The sequence below is a fragment of the Muscardinus avellanarius genome, assembly GCF_963383645.1.
Source record: "Muscardinus avellanarius genome assembly, chromosome: 8".
Taxonomy (NCBI): Eukaryota; Metazoa; Chordata; class Mammalia; order Rodentia; family Gliridae; genus Muscardinus; species Muscardinus avellanarius.
The window spans coordinates 69,595,110-69,614,953 of record NC_137794.1 but is presented as its reverse complement, the minus strand read 5'-3'; the positions used below and the strand labels follow the sequence as shown (position 1 = coordinate 69,614,953).

At 36.8% G+C, this 19,844-nt stretch overlaps 1 protein-coding gene across 1 annotated transcript in view; it reads left to right on the top strand.

Annotated features, from left to right (window-relative positions):
* Positions 1-19,844, top strand: part of FRK (fyn related Src family tyrosine kinase) — a gene marked incomplete at both ends in the record, with an annotated part of 99,755 nt that overhangs the window by 66,549 nt on the left and 13,362 nt on the right. The window contains 2 exons of the mRNA XM_080700107.1: positions 17,221-17,384; positions 18,228-18,396. Coding sequence (XP_080556233.1) covers positions 17,221-17,384; positions 18,228-18,396 — 333 coding nt within the window. The remainder of the gene's footprint in view (positions 1-17,220; positions 17,385-18,227; positions 18,397-19,844) is intronic.

Genomic DNA, 19,844 nt, shown 5'->3' with positions numbered 1-19,844 from the left:
ACTGAAGGAATTGGAGGCCAGACAGGGTAAGTTATTTCATCAACCTAATACAACTTGGTGTGAACTCATAGCTAGTTCTAAACCTGGATCTTCAGGGAGGCTTCAGGTTGAGGCCAGCCTCAGTAACTTTAAAAAGACCCTGTTAAACAAACAAACAAACAAACAAACAAACGAATGGCTGGTGATATAGATCAGAGGTAGACTGTCCCTAGGTTTATCCCCAGTACCAAAATAAATACATAAATAAAGCAAGCAAGCAGGCAAGCAAGGGTCTAGGGGTATCGCTTAGAGGTAGAATACCCCTAAGCTCAATTCCCAGTACCAAAATAAAAACTACATCTTCTGACATCTTTTATATATTATTCAGTAGTGACATTTCTTTAAAGTGTCTTACATATATAATTTTCACATGAAGCAGGTTTTATTATTACCACCAATTTACAGATGAAAAAATTGAGGAGTGTAGAGAGTCAAGTAGCTTGCTCAAGTCCACACAACTAGAAAGGAAAGAAGAACCTGAGATTAATAGCCAGGCGATTTGGCTTAGAGTGTGTGGACATTCACCCTCTTGTGCAGTAAAAAGGAGTGCATCAAAATCCATATTTGATAGATATTTCATTCATCTTCTTTTTAAAAATCATCATTATAGCATCTATATATTTTTAAAGCATCACATAAAAACCTTAGTTACAGTGTTTTGTTCTCACCCCCTCTTTGACTTTATCTTATTTCCTATTTCCTGAAAGGTCTGATAAAGAGAAGCCACCCAAGGAAAGCCCATGCTAGGGGTAGGCTTAGTGGTGTCATCTACATGAGGTTTTGGAAGCAGAGAGCAGTGGCTACCATGCATAAAATGCTTGCCCTGATTTAGGCATATTTACCATAATCTTCATAATGATCCTGCAAGGAGTATTCTATATCAATGAGGAAACAGAAACTTACAGTGGTCAAGTAAATGGCTTTGCAAATATGTAGCCGAATTCTCTGAATCAGTTTTTTTTTTTTGAGACCAAGTCCAGATAATTCCCCACCACACTGCCTTCTAAAGAAAAGGTTTAGGGTAAAATCACTATTACCAAGTGGCCTTCCATCTGCAAGTACTTTGGGTCACGCTCATTAAAGCTTTCTTGTACTGTGATAGAAAAATGCTCTGTGAACTTAAAGCAAAGACCTCCATACTATCACCAAATTAGTACATTAATTTTGTTTAAAAAATCAGATCAGATCTGTGCATGGAGGTGCATGTTTGTAATCCCAGTACTTGAGAAGCTGAGAGAGGAGGATCACAGGTTCGCAGCCAGCCTCAGCTACTTAGTGAGGCCCTCTGCAACATAGTGAGACCCTGTTTCAAAATAAAAAAATAGAAAATAGAGATGGAGGTAAAAGTCCCCTGCATTCAATCCCTAGTACCACAAAAAAAAAGACAAAAATAAAATCAAATACATGTAGCAGAATTTAGCAAATTCCAATAGAATTGGATGTTGGTCATGTAGTTTAAAGTTTAATTCAGTAGCTTTTAAAGATTTTTCTATTCTCCCTCAGACTTATTTGGTTGGGAGTAGGGAAATATGTTTAGGATCTTTTGAATAGAATTACAGGAAAAAAGAAGCAGAATGAATGAACATCAAAACTCACACAACAAGTCATGTTCTGCTTGTGTCTTACTTCTGTGGGTTTATTGTTAATGCATTCATTTGCATACCTACCTGTTTGTCAGACATGTACTGAGAACTCTTACTGGTTCAACAGGATACAGAGCTTAAGACATCAAACCTTCTGGGGCTCCTTTGGTTGCTTAGTAGCTGAGTGACCTTGAACAAATTATTTAAGTGACCATTGCTTCATTTCCCCACATCAGGGTTAATGTAAAAATTCAGAGATAATGTATACAAAGCTTTTGGCTCCATAACTGACATACAATAAAAAGCTCAACAAATATTTGTCATGATGATGATGATGAGATGGTTCTTGCTGGACACTAGCATAATAAAGAAGTTAAGATATATTTTTCATAATCAAAGGGCTCAAAGTCCAATAGGAACAGTGCAGTGAAAATTCGTAGGTGTAATATAGGAACAATATTCCCATATATTTTGTCCAAATGATATCACTAAGCCTGCCCCTGGCATGGGCTTTCCTTAGGTGGCCTCCCTTTAGCAGACCTTTCAGTGAGTAGGAAATAAAGACAGAGAAGGGGTGGGATGAATTTGATAATAAAAGTGGGATATTACAAGCCAAGGGAGCTGTTCTGCTTCCTTTGCTCCTAGCTTAGGCTAGGAGGTTTAAGACAGAGAGAGGTGCCTGAAGTTGGTCTTGAAAAATGAATTAGTCTGTAATATATAAATAGAAAGTCATTATAGTTGTAGTTAACAGTTTATGCAAATGCACAGTGATAGGAAACAAACACAATAGCATATTCAAGGATAAATGATTAAACCTAGAAGACTGGGTGCAGCAGAGAACTCTGTTATGGGATCTGAACTTCAGGCAACTGGGAGTATTTGAGCTTTAAGGCAGAGTAAAAAATCCAAATTTGCATTTTATTTATTTATTTATTTACTTACTTACTTATTTTTTATGGTACTGGGAATTAAACCCAGGGACTTCTACCTCTGAGTTACACCCCAACCCTGATTTTTAATCTTTATTTTGAAACACAGTCTCACTAAGTTGCAGAGTCTCACTAAGTAGCTGAAGCTGGCCACAAACCTGTGATCCTCCTGTCTCAGCGTCTCAAGTACTGAGATTACAAGCTGAAGTTTCCATGCCTCGCTCAAGTTTACATTTTAGAAAGACTCCTCCTGTGACTATGGAGGAATGACAGAAAGGCTGTAGGCTGAGGAAGTAGCATTTGACCTTACTGAAACACTCCAGAAAAGTGATACTTAGGGGCTGCTCGAGTGATGGTAGAGGGGCCACACTGCTTGATAGAGCATAATGCCCAATCAGGGATAAGGAGTCTGGAAGGGAAGGAATAGGCTGATCTCTTCAACATTTGCTTAAGACTGGATGCCATTAACCGAGATGAAAAATCAAAGCAAAGAGGAAGCTTGGAAATAAGATACTGTAGACTACATTTTTGCTTGTTTTATCTGAGGTTTCTGCAATGACTTAGGACATGAGTGAGGACAGCATTACAGAGAGTGACTGGAGAGTCATCACATGAGCCCCCAGAAGAGGAAGCTAAAGGTCTGCGACATATTCAGGAATAGGTTTTAACACGTTATGCTTTGTCTCGGTTCAGGACCAGCGTTAAGAGGGTAGATGGAGAGAGAAGAGCTTGAGAGGCTGCAAGACTGAAAGTGGAGTCTTGGTATTAGATAGTGTAAAATGTTTCAAAGACAGAATTCTCAACCTATTATTTCCATTTGAGAGGGTCAGTTGCAGAAATACACCTTGTGCACAGTCTTGTTATAGTACTGTTGCTCTAAGTTTGCTCTTTTAGAGCCTTGAGGAGTGCATTGTGATAGGGCCCTAAAAATACTTGCTAATTGACAAGTGAGAGAGAGAGAGTGTGAGGATTAGGATTGTGGGTTTCAGAGTCTCACTGCCTGGTTTTGAACCAAGCACTAATACTTCTGGTTCTGTATTCTGAGGCAAATTACTTCCTCCATGTGCTAGCTTTCCATTGCTGTGAAACACCTAAGATGAGTCAGTTTAAAGGAGGAAAGACTTTATGGTCAATAAAAAATTTGTTAAAAAATAAATAAATACAAAAAATAAAACAAAATAATAAAAAAATAATAAAATGTTGCATCTGTGCTTAAAAAAATAAAGGAGGAAAGACTTAGTTTGGCTGAGGGTTTCTGGGTGTCAGACTGTTGTTGGTTGGTGGCACTGCTTTTGAAATTACCGTCAGGCAGAGCATCATGGTGGGTAATGGATGGTGGGGCAAAGCAGCTCACTTCATGGCAACTGCAAAGCAAAGAGAGAGAGGAGAAGAGAATGGAGTCCTAGCCCTTTCAAGAGCACACACCAGTGACGTCCCTTCCCTCCACTAGGCCTCTTTAAGATTCCACCTACTTTCCAATAACACCACAGGCTGGTGGCCAAACCTCTAGCATATGGGCCTTTGGGGGGCATTTAAGATCCAAACCATAATACTCTACAAACTTTAGTTTACTTTCTTACCAAATGGTGAAAATAGCATTCATACTCTGTAGAGTTGTTCTGAGGATTAAATGAAATATTACGTAAAGAAGCACTCAGCAAAGTGTTTGCTTGAGGTATTTGCTCAACAAAACTTATTATGTAAATGATGCTACCTTTATCTTGCACAGAAAGAGCCATTGGCCCCTATTTCCTTAGAAGATATACTTTAACAGATGAATGGATTGCAAAATTATGAAAAATACACATTGGAATTCTACTCAGCAATAAGGAAGAACAAAATCACATCTCTCGCAAGAAGATGGAAAGATCTGGAGAACATTATGTTAAGTGAGATCAGCCAAGCACAGAAAGAGAAGGGACATATGTTCTCAAATATGCCCAAACTAGTAGTATTAGGGATATCAGAGGGACTCCAGATAATGGAGGGAAACCTCAGCAAAGCTAGAAAGGAAGGGTAGGAAAGGAAGAAGGCTGAAGTTGATTAACGGAGGAGGTACTTTTGCATATGTGCATGAGCGTGAATGTAGCATGGTCAACCTGGACACTCATTGTTGGGATGGGGAGAAAGGTGAATGGGGCAAGGGCACCAAGCATTGTATGAATGTATGCCTTTTCCAATATGATCCACATAAAACAAACAAATAAACAAACAAACAAACGATGAGGATTGGTCAGCCTTTCAAGTGTAGGCGGTGACTAGGAGATGGTTTGTCTTTATGAGAAGTGTTTTTACCTGAATATGGCCTGAACTATGTTTTCACCAACTTTTATAAAGAACCAAATTTATACAGAATTTTCCCTTTGTAACTGAAATATATATCATATATTTATATATATTTATATTTGTGTGTCACTTAATGATAGGGATATGTTCTGAAAAATGTATCATTAGGCAAATTTATTTTTGTGTGAGCATCATAGAGGGTATAGGGTATACTCATATAAATTAGAATAGTGTAGTCCACTGTACTCCTAGGATATATGGTATAGCCACATAGGATCTGTTGTTAACTGGTATATTGTTATGCAGCACAGAACTCTGTGTGTATGTGTGTGTGTGTGTGTGTGTGTGTGTGTGTGTGTGTGTGTGTGAGAGAGAGAGAGAGAGAGAGAGAGAGAGAGAGAGAGAGAGAGAGAGAGAGAATGAATAAGGATTGGCTCACACAATTTTGGAGGCCCAAGATCTGTGGGGTAAAGGCTCAGGAAAGCCAGTGCTGTTGTAATTATTTGGTCTGAGTACAAAGGCCTGAGAACCAGGGGAGCCAGTAGTATAGATACTGGAATTCAAAGGTCCAAAAACTAGGGGACCTGATGTGTAAGAAAGAGGATGGATCTTTTGGCTCAAGGAGAGTCAGTTTTTCCTACCTCTATCCATTATTCAACTTAAGTACTCAACAATTGTATGGTATTGGCCCACATTGGTGAGGGTGGATCTTTAATGACTTAAGAAATGTCCTCACAGATATACCCATATATGTTTTACCAGCTAACTGGATATCCCTTAGCCCACTCAAGTTGACACATAAAATTAATCATTCTAGTACTCTTTATCTATTATATATCTGAACTAAAGACATCTTATATCATGGATTCTTATTTCATTTTATGAAAATTTGTAAGAATGAGAGAGCTATATGTTTTCAGAAATAAAATTGAATAACTAGCAGTTACCAATAGTTGCCTTGAAACTTGAAAAATGGAAATAGTATCTACTGTGAAATTAAATTAGTTATAGGCAAACATAATTTATAAAAAAGATAAAGAATTTAATGATTTTAAGGCATCTTAATTATTGTTGGTTACATTCCTCCATGACATTGATGTTCACTCTGTTTCTCATGTCCAGTAATTACTGAAAGTAGTGAGGAAAGGGGACAACTTGAGGCCTGAGTTCTTTATCATGGTAGAGACTTTCTGAGAGTTCTAGGAGAGTTTTGAAAGGGAGGAGGAAAATGGAGCTTTATAAAGTGTTTTTTTTTTTTTTTTTTTTTGTTTTTTTTTTTTTTGGTGGTACTGGGGTTTCCTGGAAACTCTTCTACCTCCGGGCTTACACTCCCAGACCTATTTTATATTTTTATTTGGAAACAGGGTCTCTTAAGCCAGCATGGCTGGCTTTGAACCAATGAGATTCTCCTGACTCCTCCTCCCAAGCACGGGAATTACAAGCGTGCGCCACGTGCACCACCATGCCTGGCACGCTTTATAAAGTTTTGAACCATGCAACAGCCTACTGAGAAATGAGTAAGTTGTCACCTTTTATTCTTCAATCAGAAAATAGGCAATAAGTGGTTAATGGTTTCTGTTGTTCTTACCATCGTTCACAGGTCCCTTTTCATGGCTAGGCCTGGATTTCTCCTATTAATAACTAACAGGTGATGTCAGATCTTTAGGTTTTGTTCTTCTCATTAGTGTACATTTTGAAAATATTTAAATTTCTTGTAGTTTCCATATCATACTGCATTTTCCTTGAGTCTTTTCATTAACAGAGTGCTAGAATTTGCAAATAACGTGTAACCTCATATTCTCCTTTCAGAAGAATCTCATAATTTATAGCTTCAAAACTCCTATATACAAGAATCTTAGAGAATTAGCCTATTCTATTGTTGGAAAGTTATTTAATTAGAAATTGCTTCTTTCATGCAGTTGGTGCACCATGTCAGTTGATTATTTATCATTTCATTTGTGCATATTTTTACTTAAGTCTACAAAAGCATTTAAGTTGTCTTATAATGCCAACACAGAGCATAAAGCCCAGCCAAACATAAAAAGGATAAAATCAATGAAAAAGAACAGAGAAAGAGATCTTGCTGAGCCTCTAATGGGAGATAATTATCACAGTTTAGAAATCAGTTTAGCCAGGGGTTCTCTGGTGGGAAAGGCAAAATGAAAACACACTGTGTTTCTCATAGGCTTAAAAGGCAAGATGAATTAGGATTTGAAGCATTAAATTTAAAGAGAAATGAGTTTATTTTTTATATAAAGAATATCAAGTATCACACTAGACAGTGCTTTGAGCAAAAAGGTAGCCATTGTCTTTAAATGGGTAATTTTTATATTATGTCTCTAAAATCTCTGAATGCATTATGTATGTATTCTTATTTTAAAGGCAGTATACATTTATTACAGTTGATTTGGAAAACAGATGGAGTAAAACACCCACAAATCTGCCAATCGAATGGTTATTTTCATGTTGGCAAATTTAATTATCTTCACCTATATGCAATTATGATTTCCACAAGGAGCCTCAGCTGGAATCCTTCAGCAGTAGAGGGCTCTGGGACATGTGAGATATATCCTCATGTTTGCAATTATAATATTCTTTTAATTTTATATCCCACTTACTTCATTAATATATTATTTCTAGATATTTTTGCAATTATACAATTTTTTGCAATTAACTCTCAATTTTCAGATTTACTACGACCTAACAGCCATTTAATCCTATAAAAATGCTGCAGTGAACATCCTTGGGCATATTGCTTTTCCTCTTTGGGGGTGATTAACTGTTTTGTTTCAGTTTCCCATGCAAATACTATTATTAATTTTATGTTGGAAATTGGTCCACAATAATGGACATTATAAGAACCAAGCCTTTGCAATATGTTGGTGCACTTCTATTAAGAATGTTTTGATGATCCTCCTTATTACATTTTCTTTATGAGAATCTATACGTGAAAAATTTTTCTTATTTTAATACAGAAATAAGCTGTGTGTGTTTGTGTGTATGTTTTAGACTAATAGTTTGTTAATATTTTTCTTCTGGGAATCAGATAATTGATATGCTTTCCCTTTTACTCTAAGCTGCTAGAGAAGCATAGAGCCAAAGATTTGGCCCAAATTTCATTAATTTGGATGGGTATCTGAATGTACTTATGTAAACATACTGGCCTTATTCCTAGAGTCATCCTTTTTTTTAACCTTTTATCCTATTCTTTTATTCACTTATTTTTATTATAGAATACTGGATTCTTTATTTTTTAAATTTATTTTTGGGGATTTGGTCATTGATCCTAGGACCTTGTGTATGCTAGGCTGGTGTTCTTTCACTGAGCTACATCCAGCTCCCATCCACTTATTTTAAATTTTATTTTGAGATATTTGTAATTTATTCAAGACTTTGAACCCTTCTGAAATAAGGCAGGAATATAACTAAATAAATACATGTGAATATTTGAATTATTTCCTTAGGGTAAATTTTGAAAAGTAGAAGCACTGGCTCCTATGTCACAGTATATCTGAGCCCAGTGAAAGATTTTCTGCAGGGAACTGAAATAATATAATTCAACTACGTTAATTTCTGATGATTTATTGCAGATGTAATATCATGTGAGAAGTTGAGTCCTGAGAAAAATAGTCAAGTTATTTTTTTTGAATGTTTCTCTGCAATATTAGATGTTGGAAACACTAGTTTCATGCAAAATCTTGATGGACAAATTTCTATTAAGTTAGCTGACAAAATTTTGAATGTTACAATTATGCATTGTTAATTTATCTATCTGATTTTGATACCAGATATATAAAAAATAAAATGTCCATTTTATTCTGAAAAATTGTGAGCCAGCTAAACTGAATTAAGCTTCAGAGCTAGATACTGATGGCATGGTGGCTTGGTCTATTTCAATAGGGGCCTGGACTATAGGGATCTTAAGAATAAGACCAACATTTTTCTCACAACTGTGATATGTGTTTGAATAGGTCCATGGTTCAGGCCACGATTGCTGTGCTACATAGTGTGAAAGAGGGTCAGTTTTTGACTGCACAGGTTACTGATTCTGTTGCCTCTGACTATAGAGTTACCTCAGCTGGACTTCTGGACCAGTAACAATCGTGAAAGTTCTCAGCATATGGGGGTTCTCAGCTGTGTCCTCCAATAGCTTTTTTAGTAAATATAGTTGTCTAATATAGACATATTCTTAATGAATCTTCACCCAACTCACTCCACTAGTTTCACAGTAAAACTTATTGAATGGTGCTTGTAACACACTCAGTATTCCTGGTGAGGAGTCAGGTACCCGTCACTTCCTAGTTAAGTCATCCACATACTCATTTCTGTTTATCTTCTTTGGTAGTAATGGATTTTTTTCCCCTCAAAAAGGAGAAGATACCTTTTCTACATAATGCCACTTTAATGTTTTATGATGGATATTCTTTCTCCTTTCAAAATTACTCATACTGGAGTCCTTATATTATACTGAGCAAGAATTCAGTATAAAAGAGTAGTGTCTTGAATTCTGTTTTAATGGGAGATGCAACATAATAACTCAATTATACGTTATTTACTTATTGATATAGAACTAACTCCATATGAGTTCTGAGGCAGTGGTACAGGGAGAGCCATCCCTGTTTTCTTTGTAATAGTTTTGAAAAGTATAATCAAATCTTTTAAAGATAAACTAAATAAATAGGAGTTTGTAAGTGCAAGAGCTGTCTCAGCTAAAATTAATGGTAATTTCTTCACTGAATACGGTAGCCATTGTGCTATCCAGCTATTATTGTGCAGAGTGGAAAATGGTACTTTGGAAGTGCCTTTCTTTTGTTGAAAATGCTATTTGATAACACTGATATTGTAATACAGTACTCACACATTGCACATAAGTAATATCTATCATCCTTTGTGAACAATGACACTCAAACTATCCCTGTGGGGGCATATAGATAAGATCATTATTCTCATTTTCTAGATAAGGAAACTGAAATGAAATTCCTTGCCTAAGGTCAAAGAACAAATCACTGGCAGAATAAGATTAGGGTAGAGTGTTCTTGATTTTCAATCCCTTGCTCAATCAACGAAGTCATATTGTTTTACTCACTATGGGAACAGATTATTATCAGTCAGTAGGAATAAAGCTATGCCCAGAAGATGCCAGAAGACCTGCTGAAAAATGGAAATCGGTTCAATCAACCATTTGTTTATCTATAAAATGCCAAACTACTGATTGCATTGATATTTTTTACTGAACCGACTAGAAGCCTTTATGTCTTTCAGAAACAGCTCTGAACTTTGTGTTTATGCTGTGTTCCAAAGTTAGTTTCTGGGAGGCTCTGTCTTTTAAAATCTAATTTTGTGAACATTTTGGCTTTCATATTATATAATGTGTTTAGAATAATGTGTTTCCAGTGTGGTAGAGTTGGGACAGAGGTTTTTTAAGAGTGCTTTTAGATAAAATCTCCTGGCAGTTCTTTATTTAGTGGCTGACAACCCCTTTTCTGAAAAAGTGCAAAATAAGACCTTATTGCTAGAAGAAAGCTGGACTTCTGTATCTGTCACCAACTATATATAAATGCTCTGGAGCCTGGAAAATAGGACTGAAATTTCAGACCCCATCAAGATTACATGAATTCCTCCTCCCAAATAAGTCACTCTGGGTGTTAGGGTGGCCAAAAAGGTGACCCATGGTGTGGTCCAAAGAGAAGTTAATGTGCAGAAATAGATGAGGTCTTTAAACATTCAACAAACTTTTATTGTATTCTTTCATGCTTACCTACATTTCTTTCTTTTCTTTTCTTCTCTTTTCTTTTTGTGGCCCTGGGGATCAAACCCAGGGGCATTCTACCTCTGAGCTATACCCCCAACTATGTTTTTTATTCTTTATTTTGAAACAGGGTCTCACTGAGTTGCAAAGGACCTCACTAAATAGCTGAGGCTGTCTGTGAGCTTTAATCCTCCTGTCTCAGCCTCCTAAGTACTGGGATTACAAGCATGCACCATCATGCCCAGATCCTACATCTCTGCAATATATCCTAATACTTGGATATGTTCTGGTAAATTAATCAGTTGACAGGTGAAACATTTCCCCCTCTCCAGGTCAAACAGCATAAAGAAGAGTAAAGATGTAATCTCAGGATTCCCTAGTCTTTTCACTTAATTCAATCATAAGGGTACTGACTTTGTTAATAGATGATTGCATTATATTTTGTAGTTAGCCATATATATATATATATTTGCAGTTGAACTACTAACATACTTAACCAACCTGATCTCATAGTACTTTATAATTAAAAAATGTCACATAGTCGGGCTTGGTGTGCACACTTGTAATCCCAGCATTTGGGAGGCTGAGACAGGAGGATCACAGTTATCAGACAGCATCAGCTACTACTTAGTGAGGCCCTTTGCAACTCAGTGAGACCCTGTTTCAAAATAAAGAATAAAAAATTGCCACAAACATTACCATTCACTTGTAATCTGTAGGATTTGTAATAGGTTTGGTTCAATAATAAAGATCACAATAAACCACAATAGGAAAAGCAAATTCTTTTCTCCCTAGTTCTAAGCTCTCAAAATTCATTTTTATTAGGAGTGACAATTTTCAAGTGTGTGGACTCTACTATTTAACAAGTTAAAATGACTTTTAAAACATAGTTTCAAGCCTGGCATGGTGGCTCACACATGTAATCCCAGTACTTGGGAGACTGAGACAGGAGGATTGCAGGTTCGTGGCCAGCCTCAGCCTCAGTTACTTAGTGAGGCCCTTCACAACTTAGTGAGACCCTGTTTTAAATGAGGTATAGCTCAGACGTAGAATGCCCCTGGGTTCAACCCCCAGTAACACACACACACACACACACACACACACACACACACACACTTGCATATTTTAGATTTGATTAATCATAATATATGCACTAAAATGTGCATTTATCCTAACTACAATGTATTGAATTACATTGATATAGCTTCTGTAGTCTAATTTTTAAATAATACATATCTCTTAGTTTTGTTTGGATTTAAAACTTGAAGGAACTACATATCAATGTCTGTGATGTCAGTTGAGATAGAAAAATTTTATCATGTTTATGTTGCAAAAACCAAGAAGATATTGACTTGAGACTGTTGTTTAATGGTATTTATATTCTATTTAAAGGAGTTTTTATTTTTCCTTTAAAAAGTAAGATTCCACAGAAGTTTTAAGTCTTGAAAGTATTTGTATAACTACTTGTTTAATTTTGTAGCAGACATTTAAAAAACCTAAGTTTTATTTTATTTCAAATTCAAGAGTTAGCTGGGTGTGGTGGCACACACTTGTAATCCTAGTACTTGAGAAGTTGCAAAAGGAGTATTGCAAGTTCGAGGACAGCCTTAGCAAGTAGTGAGACTCTCATCAACTCAGTGAAACTTCTGTTTCCAAGTAAAAATAAAATAGGGCTGGCAGTGTAGCTCAGAGGTAAAATGCTCCTAGGTTCAATCCCCAGTGTCCTTCCCCAAATATTCAAGAGTTAATTAAAACAGTCATTTCATAGATATTAATGTTAGTTGTTACTTTTTGCCAAGTTCTGACTAGGTATTGGACCATCACAGCAGAGTCCTTGCCTTTTATGAAGATACCTTTACTATGATAAATACCATTACAATTTTATTGTCATGAGCTGGAGGTGTCTTAGACAACTTGACTTATTATCTGAAACCCACTGCTATGGCATGTCTTAGAGTCACCAGGCCCCTAGTGTGAATCCTGGCTGTGCTACCTACTCACTTAAAAATGGTACTGGGAATGAGCCCAGGGACATTACCCCTGAACTACACCCCAAGCCCTTTTATTTTAAAACAGGGTCTCACCAAGTTGCCGAGGGTCTCTCAAAATTGTGAAGGCTGGCATTAATCCTGCAATCCTCCTGGTTTAGCTTCCCAGTACTGGGATTACAGGCATGCTTTATCAAGCTCAGTTCCTGCTCACTTTTTGTTTTTTGGTGGTACTGGGGTCCTTGGAAACCCTTCTACCTCTGAGCTATACTCCCAGACCTATTTTATATATTTTTTATTTGGAAACAGAGTCTCTTAAGCCATCCCCGAACCTGCGCGATCCTCATGTCTCCACCTCCCAGGTGCGGGGATTACAAACAGGCACCACCACGCCAGGGTGGGGCGTGGTGGCACATGCTTGTAATGCCCGTGCCTGGGAGGCAGAGACAGGAGGATCGAGCCAGTTACTCTGTTTCCAAATAAAAAAATATGCAACCCCAGTACCACCAAAAAAAAAAAAAAAAAAAAATCGCTTAAAAATCACTGATATGACCATTATAAAGATACAACAAGAAAATGTAAACTGTAAAACAGTGCTTAGCATAGTGCTTAGTTCAATAAATATGGCTATAAAAGAATATTTAAATGGAATTATTAACGAGACTGCCAAATAAAATCAAAATCAAATTCCAGAACCAGGTTTTGCAAAGGATTTGATGAGAGATTAGTATTGCTTCTCTTGGGTCCTTCAGTTCATTAATGATTTTAAAAGATACAACATGTGGAAGAAAAGAAAGAACTTGTGAGGATATTTTTCTTTTATAGGAAATGGTGAGCACACTGTCTCCCCTTTCTTCCTTATACCTGATGCAGGCTGAGAGGCTAAGGCAGCCTGGGGCAGGAGGATGGAGGTGCCTCATGGCATCAGCCTCTCCTCCCAGTGATCAATTGTCAAGGCAAGGACTGCCCCATCTCCTGTGAGTATTATTTTAGGACAGTCAATAGGCTGCCTATATGAGCAATGTGCTGGGGACCTACAGATAGTTTGGAGGGGTTTTGGGTTCCACTTACGTGTCCAGAGAATGAGGGAAGTCTTCTAGAGGAGGATGTATTGGGTAAAATACCAAGGAAATAAGAACTGAGAGGCAACGGGATGCATGTAACCTGGGAAATACCTGTCTCTTAGGAGCTGCCTGGGGAGATCCTGCAGGGATGGAAAAGTGCCAAGAAGCTGCCTGACTGTCCACAGAGGAGTCAGTTTGAAAATCTGCCATCAGCTCATAGTGTGAGGTCCACTGCAGTTGGTGCTTCTGAGAGTGAGCTTTGTTCCTTCATCCCTTCTCTCTCTGCTCCTACACTGGATACTCAGAATTCAGCAGGCAAGGGGAAGGAAGCAGCTGTAAACAGAGACACGGAAAGGAAGCCACCTATATACTGCCTTTTACTTGGCTGCCTTTCAGCCTTAAGCAGAACTGGTTTGAGGCATTGGAGAAAATTGGATGCTCAGTCAATGAGTAGAATGCTTTTGGTTAATATCTTGCACTGGGTATTCTAAGTTTGAATTGAGACTGTGTCTTTGATTTTGAGTGCCATAGGACTGTCTGATACCTAAAAGGAAGCACAGAAGCTTCTGCTGGAGCTTTTATCTAGGGACAGAATAATGTAATCCTTACTGAACACAAAAATGAAAGAGTATTGGGAAGAAGGGGAAAGGCACATTATTACATTATTAGTTGTGCTTTTTGCTGTATTGGTGTATTATTGTTGATGCTGTTATAGAAAGGCTGCCTTCAAATTTAGTATTGTATTTCTATAGTCTTCACTTTTATTTGTTACTATACATTAATTTTTTTCTGGCTTATAACAAATACTTTAATCCACTAGTCAACTCATTTAGTGATTTAGGGTGGCATTTTGTAACCAGGTTTCTCAGAATGCTTACTAGAAAATATATTTGATTAAAATTAATATTCTTTTTAAAATACTTTTACTGGTGCATTATAGTCTCATATCATAATGTAGCTCATAGTGATCTTGATGTACATGCATACAGCATTTTTGAGATGTTTTGCATCCAGCGTAAAAATTAAGTATCATTTACTTAAACATTACAGATTTAAATATTTTAGTATGCACCATAATGTAGCATTTGGGGGACTTGACCATGAACAGGAGTAGATAACTATTCTTTTTTTTTAGTATTCTTTTAAGTTGGTGATACACATAAACAAAATCACACGGTTTTTAAGAGTTTAGTTTGATGAATACTCACAGAATAAATTCATTTAACCAACACTCAGTCACAAAGTAGAATTACACCCTATTCACTGATTTTTATATCAGCTGTTTTGCTTGTTTTTAAGCTTTTACATACTAGAATTGTATTTTGGTGTTTGTGATATTACCTCATGTTGTGATGTATTGTTTACAAATATGTATTGTATCCCACTGGACAAATGTGAAGCAATTTATTAGTCGATTCTGTTTCTTAGTTGACAGACATTTGGATTGTTTCCAGAATTACAGTCATAAATAATGCCACTAAAAGCATCCTTATACATGTGCTTTGGTAATATATTTTGCATTTTTGTTGAATTTATACTTAGGAGAGGAATTACTACATTATGGTTATGACTATGTTCAAGCTTAGTAGATGCCATGGTTTGAATATACAATGTCCCCAAGAAAAGCTCGTGTGTTGGCAACGCAAAAACATTCAGAAGTGAAATCACTGAATCAGGGCTCTAATATCACCAGTGCACAAATTCATTCGATGGATTAATAATTTAAGTGAATTTACTGGGCGGTAGTGTAGGCAGGTAGGGTTGGCTAGAGGAGGCAGTTTACTGGGGGTGTGGCTTTGTGGCGTATACCTATCCCTGGCTACTTTCTGTCTTCCTCTACTTCTGGCTATCATGAGCATCTATCCTTCACCATGGCATCCCCTGCTGCCATAATGTTTCTGTCTTGGAGTTTGCCTGCCATGGACTGTAACTCTAAAATCATGCGTCAGATAAACCTTTTTTCCTCCGAGGTGTTCTTGTTTGGTATTTTGATTGTAATGTTGAAAAGGCAAACTAAAACAGTAAATTAAAACAAGCAGTTTTACAGCAGGGGTTGTAAAAATCACACCATCATGAGCCATGTATGAGACGTCATTCTACTGCCTTGTCAACTTTGGATATTGTTTTGTTTTTTTCATGGGAGCTAGTCTGGTATGAGGCAATTGTTTCTTAAAGAAGGCTTGCCCTAGCCATTGTCATTGCCTTAGCATACCTCCATGCTGGGATTGGGGTGTCTTCTACCTAACATCGCTTCAGGTGCACCTAGTTATTGAAACATAAGGTTCTATATTTAGAAGGAACCCAGAAGACCTACCATAGTGGTAAATGCTGCTCAATGCTTATCCATAACTTTGGTAAGTGTAAGAAATGAATTACATTAGTCAACATTTTGAATTCAAGTTCAGAAAATTCAACTCAAACAAATGTAAGTAAAAAGCAGTTAACCCTTGCAGTTGTAAAGTCAGAATTGGCTGGATCAAGGGCTAAGCTTTACTTTCCAATTCAAGGCTCCATTCCACCGAGCTGCTTCTCATCTCAGGTTAAGCTTGCTACCTGACTGAAGCAAGGGTTCTACCAATAGCTCTCAATACCAGTTTAGTTAGTAAAACACAAAAATAACAGCAGCAACAAAACGCTTCCTGGAACTCCTTAACATAAGTCCCATAACTGTATCTCTTTGACTCTAATTGCTCAGACTGGACTTTCTTCAGCATAAGATGGATATTATTAGGTCTTTCTGTATCACATGCACTTAGAAGAGCTATGATTCTTTGGGGAAAGTTAGGAGCTATTAACAGAAGAAGGGACAATGGTTGTAGCAGGCAGAAGTAACAAAATACCTAGCACACAAAAATGATGCAGTTTACTTATTTTTATAGATGCTACAAGATTTTTTTTACCCTTGGGTTAAGCAATACTGCAGTAAAGTTGCTCATGTGAACTGTATCATTTTAGGCCTTGGGGATTTCCTTTTATTGAACCATTCTGAGCCATTCCAATATCACTTTGATGTCATTCTGGTATCAGCCTGCATGGAGGGATAGCATAATGAATGGCCCTGCAGATTCATTATAATATTGTAAGATAGTACTGAGGATATCCGACTCTATTTTCCTCTTCATGTTATGACTTCATGGAAGAAATTAAAAGGAAGAGTTGAATTATTTCTAAACACCTTTGTGATTTTATCTTATGGATGCTGATTTCTGAAACTGATAAGGGTTTCTTTCTTGTACTGCTGGGATGATAGAGTCAGTTTTATGGTTTGTTTTAATCAAATGTAGTAGGCTGCCCAGCATGATGTTCTTAGTGCTAACCTCACTTTTTAAAAATAAATTTTTATCATGTATTTCCTTTAGTGTGATCTCTCCATTCTTTTTTCTTTTTCCTTTCTTCTTTTATTTTATTTTTGTTGTTGTTGTTGCTATGTATCTTTTGTTAAATTCCATAGGTCTTTTCTGAGACAGAGTTGAGAAAGAGACTTTTGTAAAGATTTTATTCTAGGCATTGAAAAATCACTGCAAAACAAATCTGCTTGTCTTTGACAATATGTTTACTAACAGGATTTATTTTGTGTCCCAGTTTTACATGAAGGAGTTGTGAAACACTACAGAATCAGGACATTGGATGAAGGTGGTTTTTTCCTTACCAGGAGAAAGACTTTTTCAACACTGAAGGAGTTTGTAAGCTACTACACTAGCATCAGTGATGGTCTGTGTGTCAAACTGAAGAAACCATGCCTAAAGGTGAACTGTTCTCAAGCTATGTTCATTTATCTTTAATGTTAACTTTTCCTTTTTAGATATTTGAGTATTTGTCAAGTGAGATCAGTTCAGAAAAAGAAAACTGGCATTTGGTCACATAAGATAGGAATCACATAAGATAGGAATAGGAAAACTATGATCTGTGGGTCAATAATGTCCAATATTCATTTTTGTAAATAAGTTTACTAGGAAAAAACTTGCTCATTCATTTACTGTTATTGACCAATTCTGTACCATTACAACCATGTTTAGTATGGCAGAGACAGCATGGCAGATGGCAAACTTTAGTATGATTGCTATGGAGGCAGGAGCCTTGTCTTGTTTGTCTACTAAATGGTCCATAATTGATGCTTAAAAATATTTATTTACTTAATGAAATAAATAAGTGAACAAATAAAGAAACAGAAAGTGAGTTTGAAAAAAAGCTTAATTTTTTTCAAAAATAAATAATACATATAATTAATACTATAGCCAAAGAGATTCAGAAGGATTTGTGAGTGAGGTGAGAGTTCACTTGAGGTTTGAAATTGGGAGAGTGTAGAGAGACAAAAGGGTAGACAGAGGCCTTTGTAGACCTGTGTGAGTTGCAGTATGGTTCAGATGGATGTGGGCGTGTAGAATTTGAGAGAGGATTAGCTTAAGGAGTTAACACTACAGGTTCTTCCACATTTTTTTTTTCTATTTTAAACTGATTACAATATAATTTATAGTATTTTGTTTTTAAATGCAGTATTTCCCTTAAAAGCTATCTATACTATTATTTTGAACAAAAAATTAATCTGCCTTTTTTTTACTTACACGTATTCTTATTTTTCTGCAATACAGCTACAGGCCCCAACTCCTTTTGATTTGTCATATAAAACTGTGGACCAGTGGGAGATAGACCGCAACTCCGTGCAGCTACTCAAGCGCCTAGGATCTGGCCAGTTTGGTGAAGTATGGGAAGGCCTGTGGAACAATACCACTCCAGTGGCTGTAAAAACACTAAAACCAGGTGCGAGCATATTAAAGGTCAAATGGCATACATTGAGTTTTGAGCTCAGCTTGCCACTATAGACACCAACGAGGTCATGTGATGGCCAGTGCTGGCAGCTAGCAGGTGTTATCAGCATTCTCTTCATCCAGGTGACCAGCTCCTACAGACAGGCTTTAAAATAAGCATGCAAGAGCTTGGATCTGTCAAGCTTAGAATATCCTCAGTCCAAGAGCCTAGCAATGCTTTTATTCTCTAAAGTTAGGACTTAGTCTTCCAGTGTCCTTTCTCTCATTTGTTCATAGCCTTAGTTAAAAATACTGATTAAAATAATTAGAAAAAATCAGATGGAACGTTGGTGCTATTCAGGAAATAATTTATTAAGCACTAATTGTATGTGATAAAATGATCCACCTAAAAGACCTTAACATTTAATAATGAAAAATGTATTTTTCCTTTGATCTTTGTTTCCTGGTGGTAACAAGCAAAAAATATGCTAAAGCCAAATTTTAACTCATCAGACATTTTCTCCTTCATTTTAAAAGCAGGGTAAGGTACTTTAGAGAAATTAAGTAACATTCCTAAGACTTCTATTAAAATATTGCGCACATTTGAGCTTCTCTGTGCTTTATTTATAAAATGGAGCTATTAATAAGGCCAATCTAGTAAGGTTATTATGAAGATAAAGTTAGGTTACTAGTACAAATGCTTTGTGTGGTGCCTGGTTCATAGTGGCCAATACAAAATATTTTGTTGCTGTTAGAAAGTCAGTAGGTGATAGAGCTGGGATTTGACCACACCTATCACTATGTTATCACCCCATGGAAGTGACATTCTTTAGAAGTGCAACATGACTGTGACGCCTCATACCTACTTCTATACCATAGGTAGGAATCGTAGCTGTAGACTAGACTAGTTTTTTTTTTTTTTTAAATGGGGCTTCCATTATTTGCTGAGCCTACCAGAATTATTAGAAATTTGGAAAACATTTTAGTGGTGGAACTGGAGTACTTTGGGTTTGCTGGCTGGCAATGTAAATCATAGTTTGTGAACTGTGTGCCAAGGCACATTGAGTACCACAGTGACTTTGCTGGACAGCTATGGGATATTTAAGAGTTTTGAGGTAAGCATCTTCAATACAATATGAATTGCTAATTCCAGGTAGTTTGAAGATTCAGTTTTAGATGATGTTATATTGATTATTTTTTGTGGTACTGGGGATACTCCCAGCCCTATTTTTATTCTTTATTTTGAAACAGGGTCTTTCACTGAGTTGCAAAGGACCTCACTAAAGTAGCTGAGGCTCTCTGCAAACCATGATCCTCCTGTCTTAGGCTCCCGAATGCTGGGATTACAAGCGTGAGCCACCACACCCAGCTATATTGCTTTCTGACACCATATTTTTGTGATGCTGGGTTTCTGGTGATAACTGTGATAAAATGTAAGATCCACATAAAAGTCAACATGGA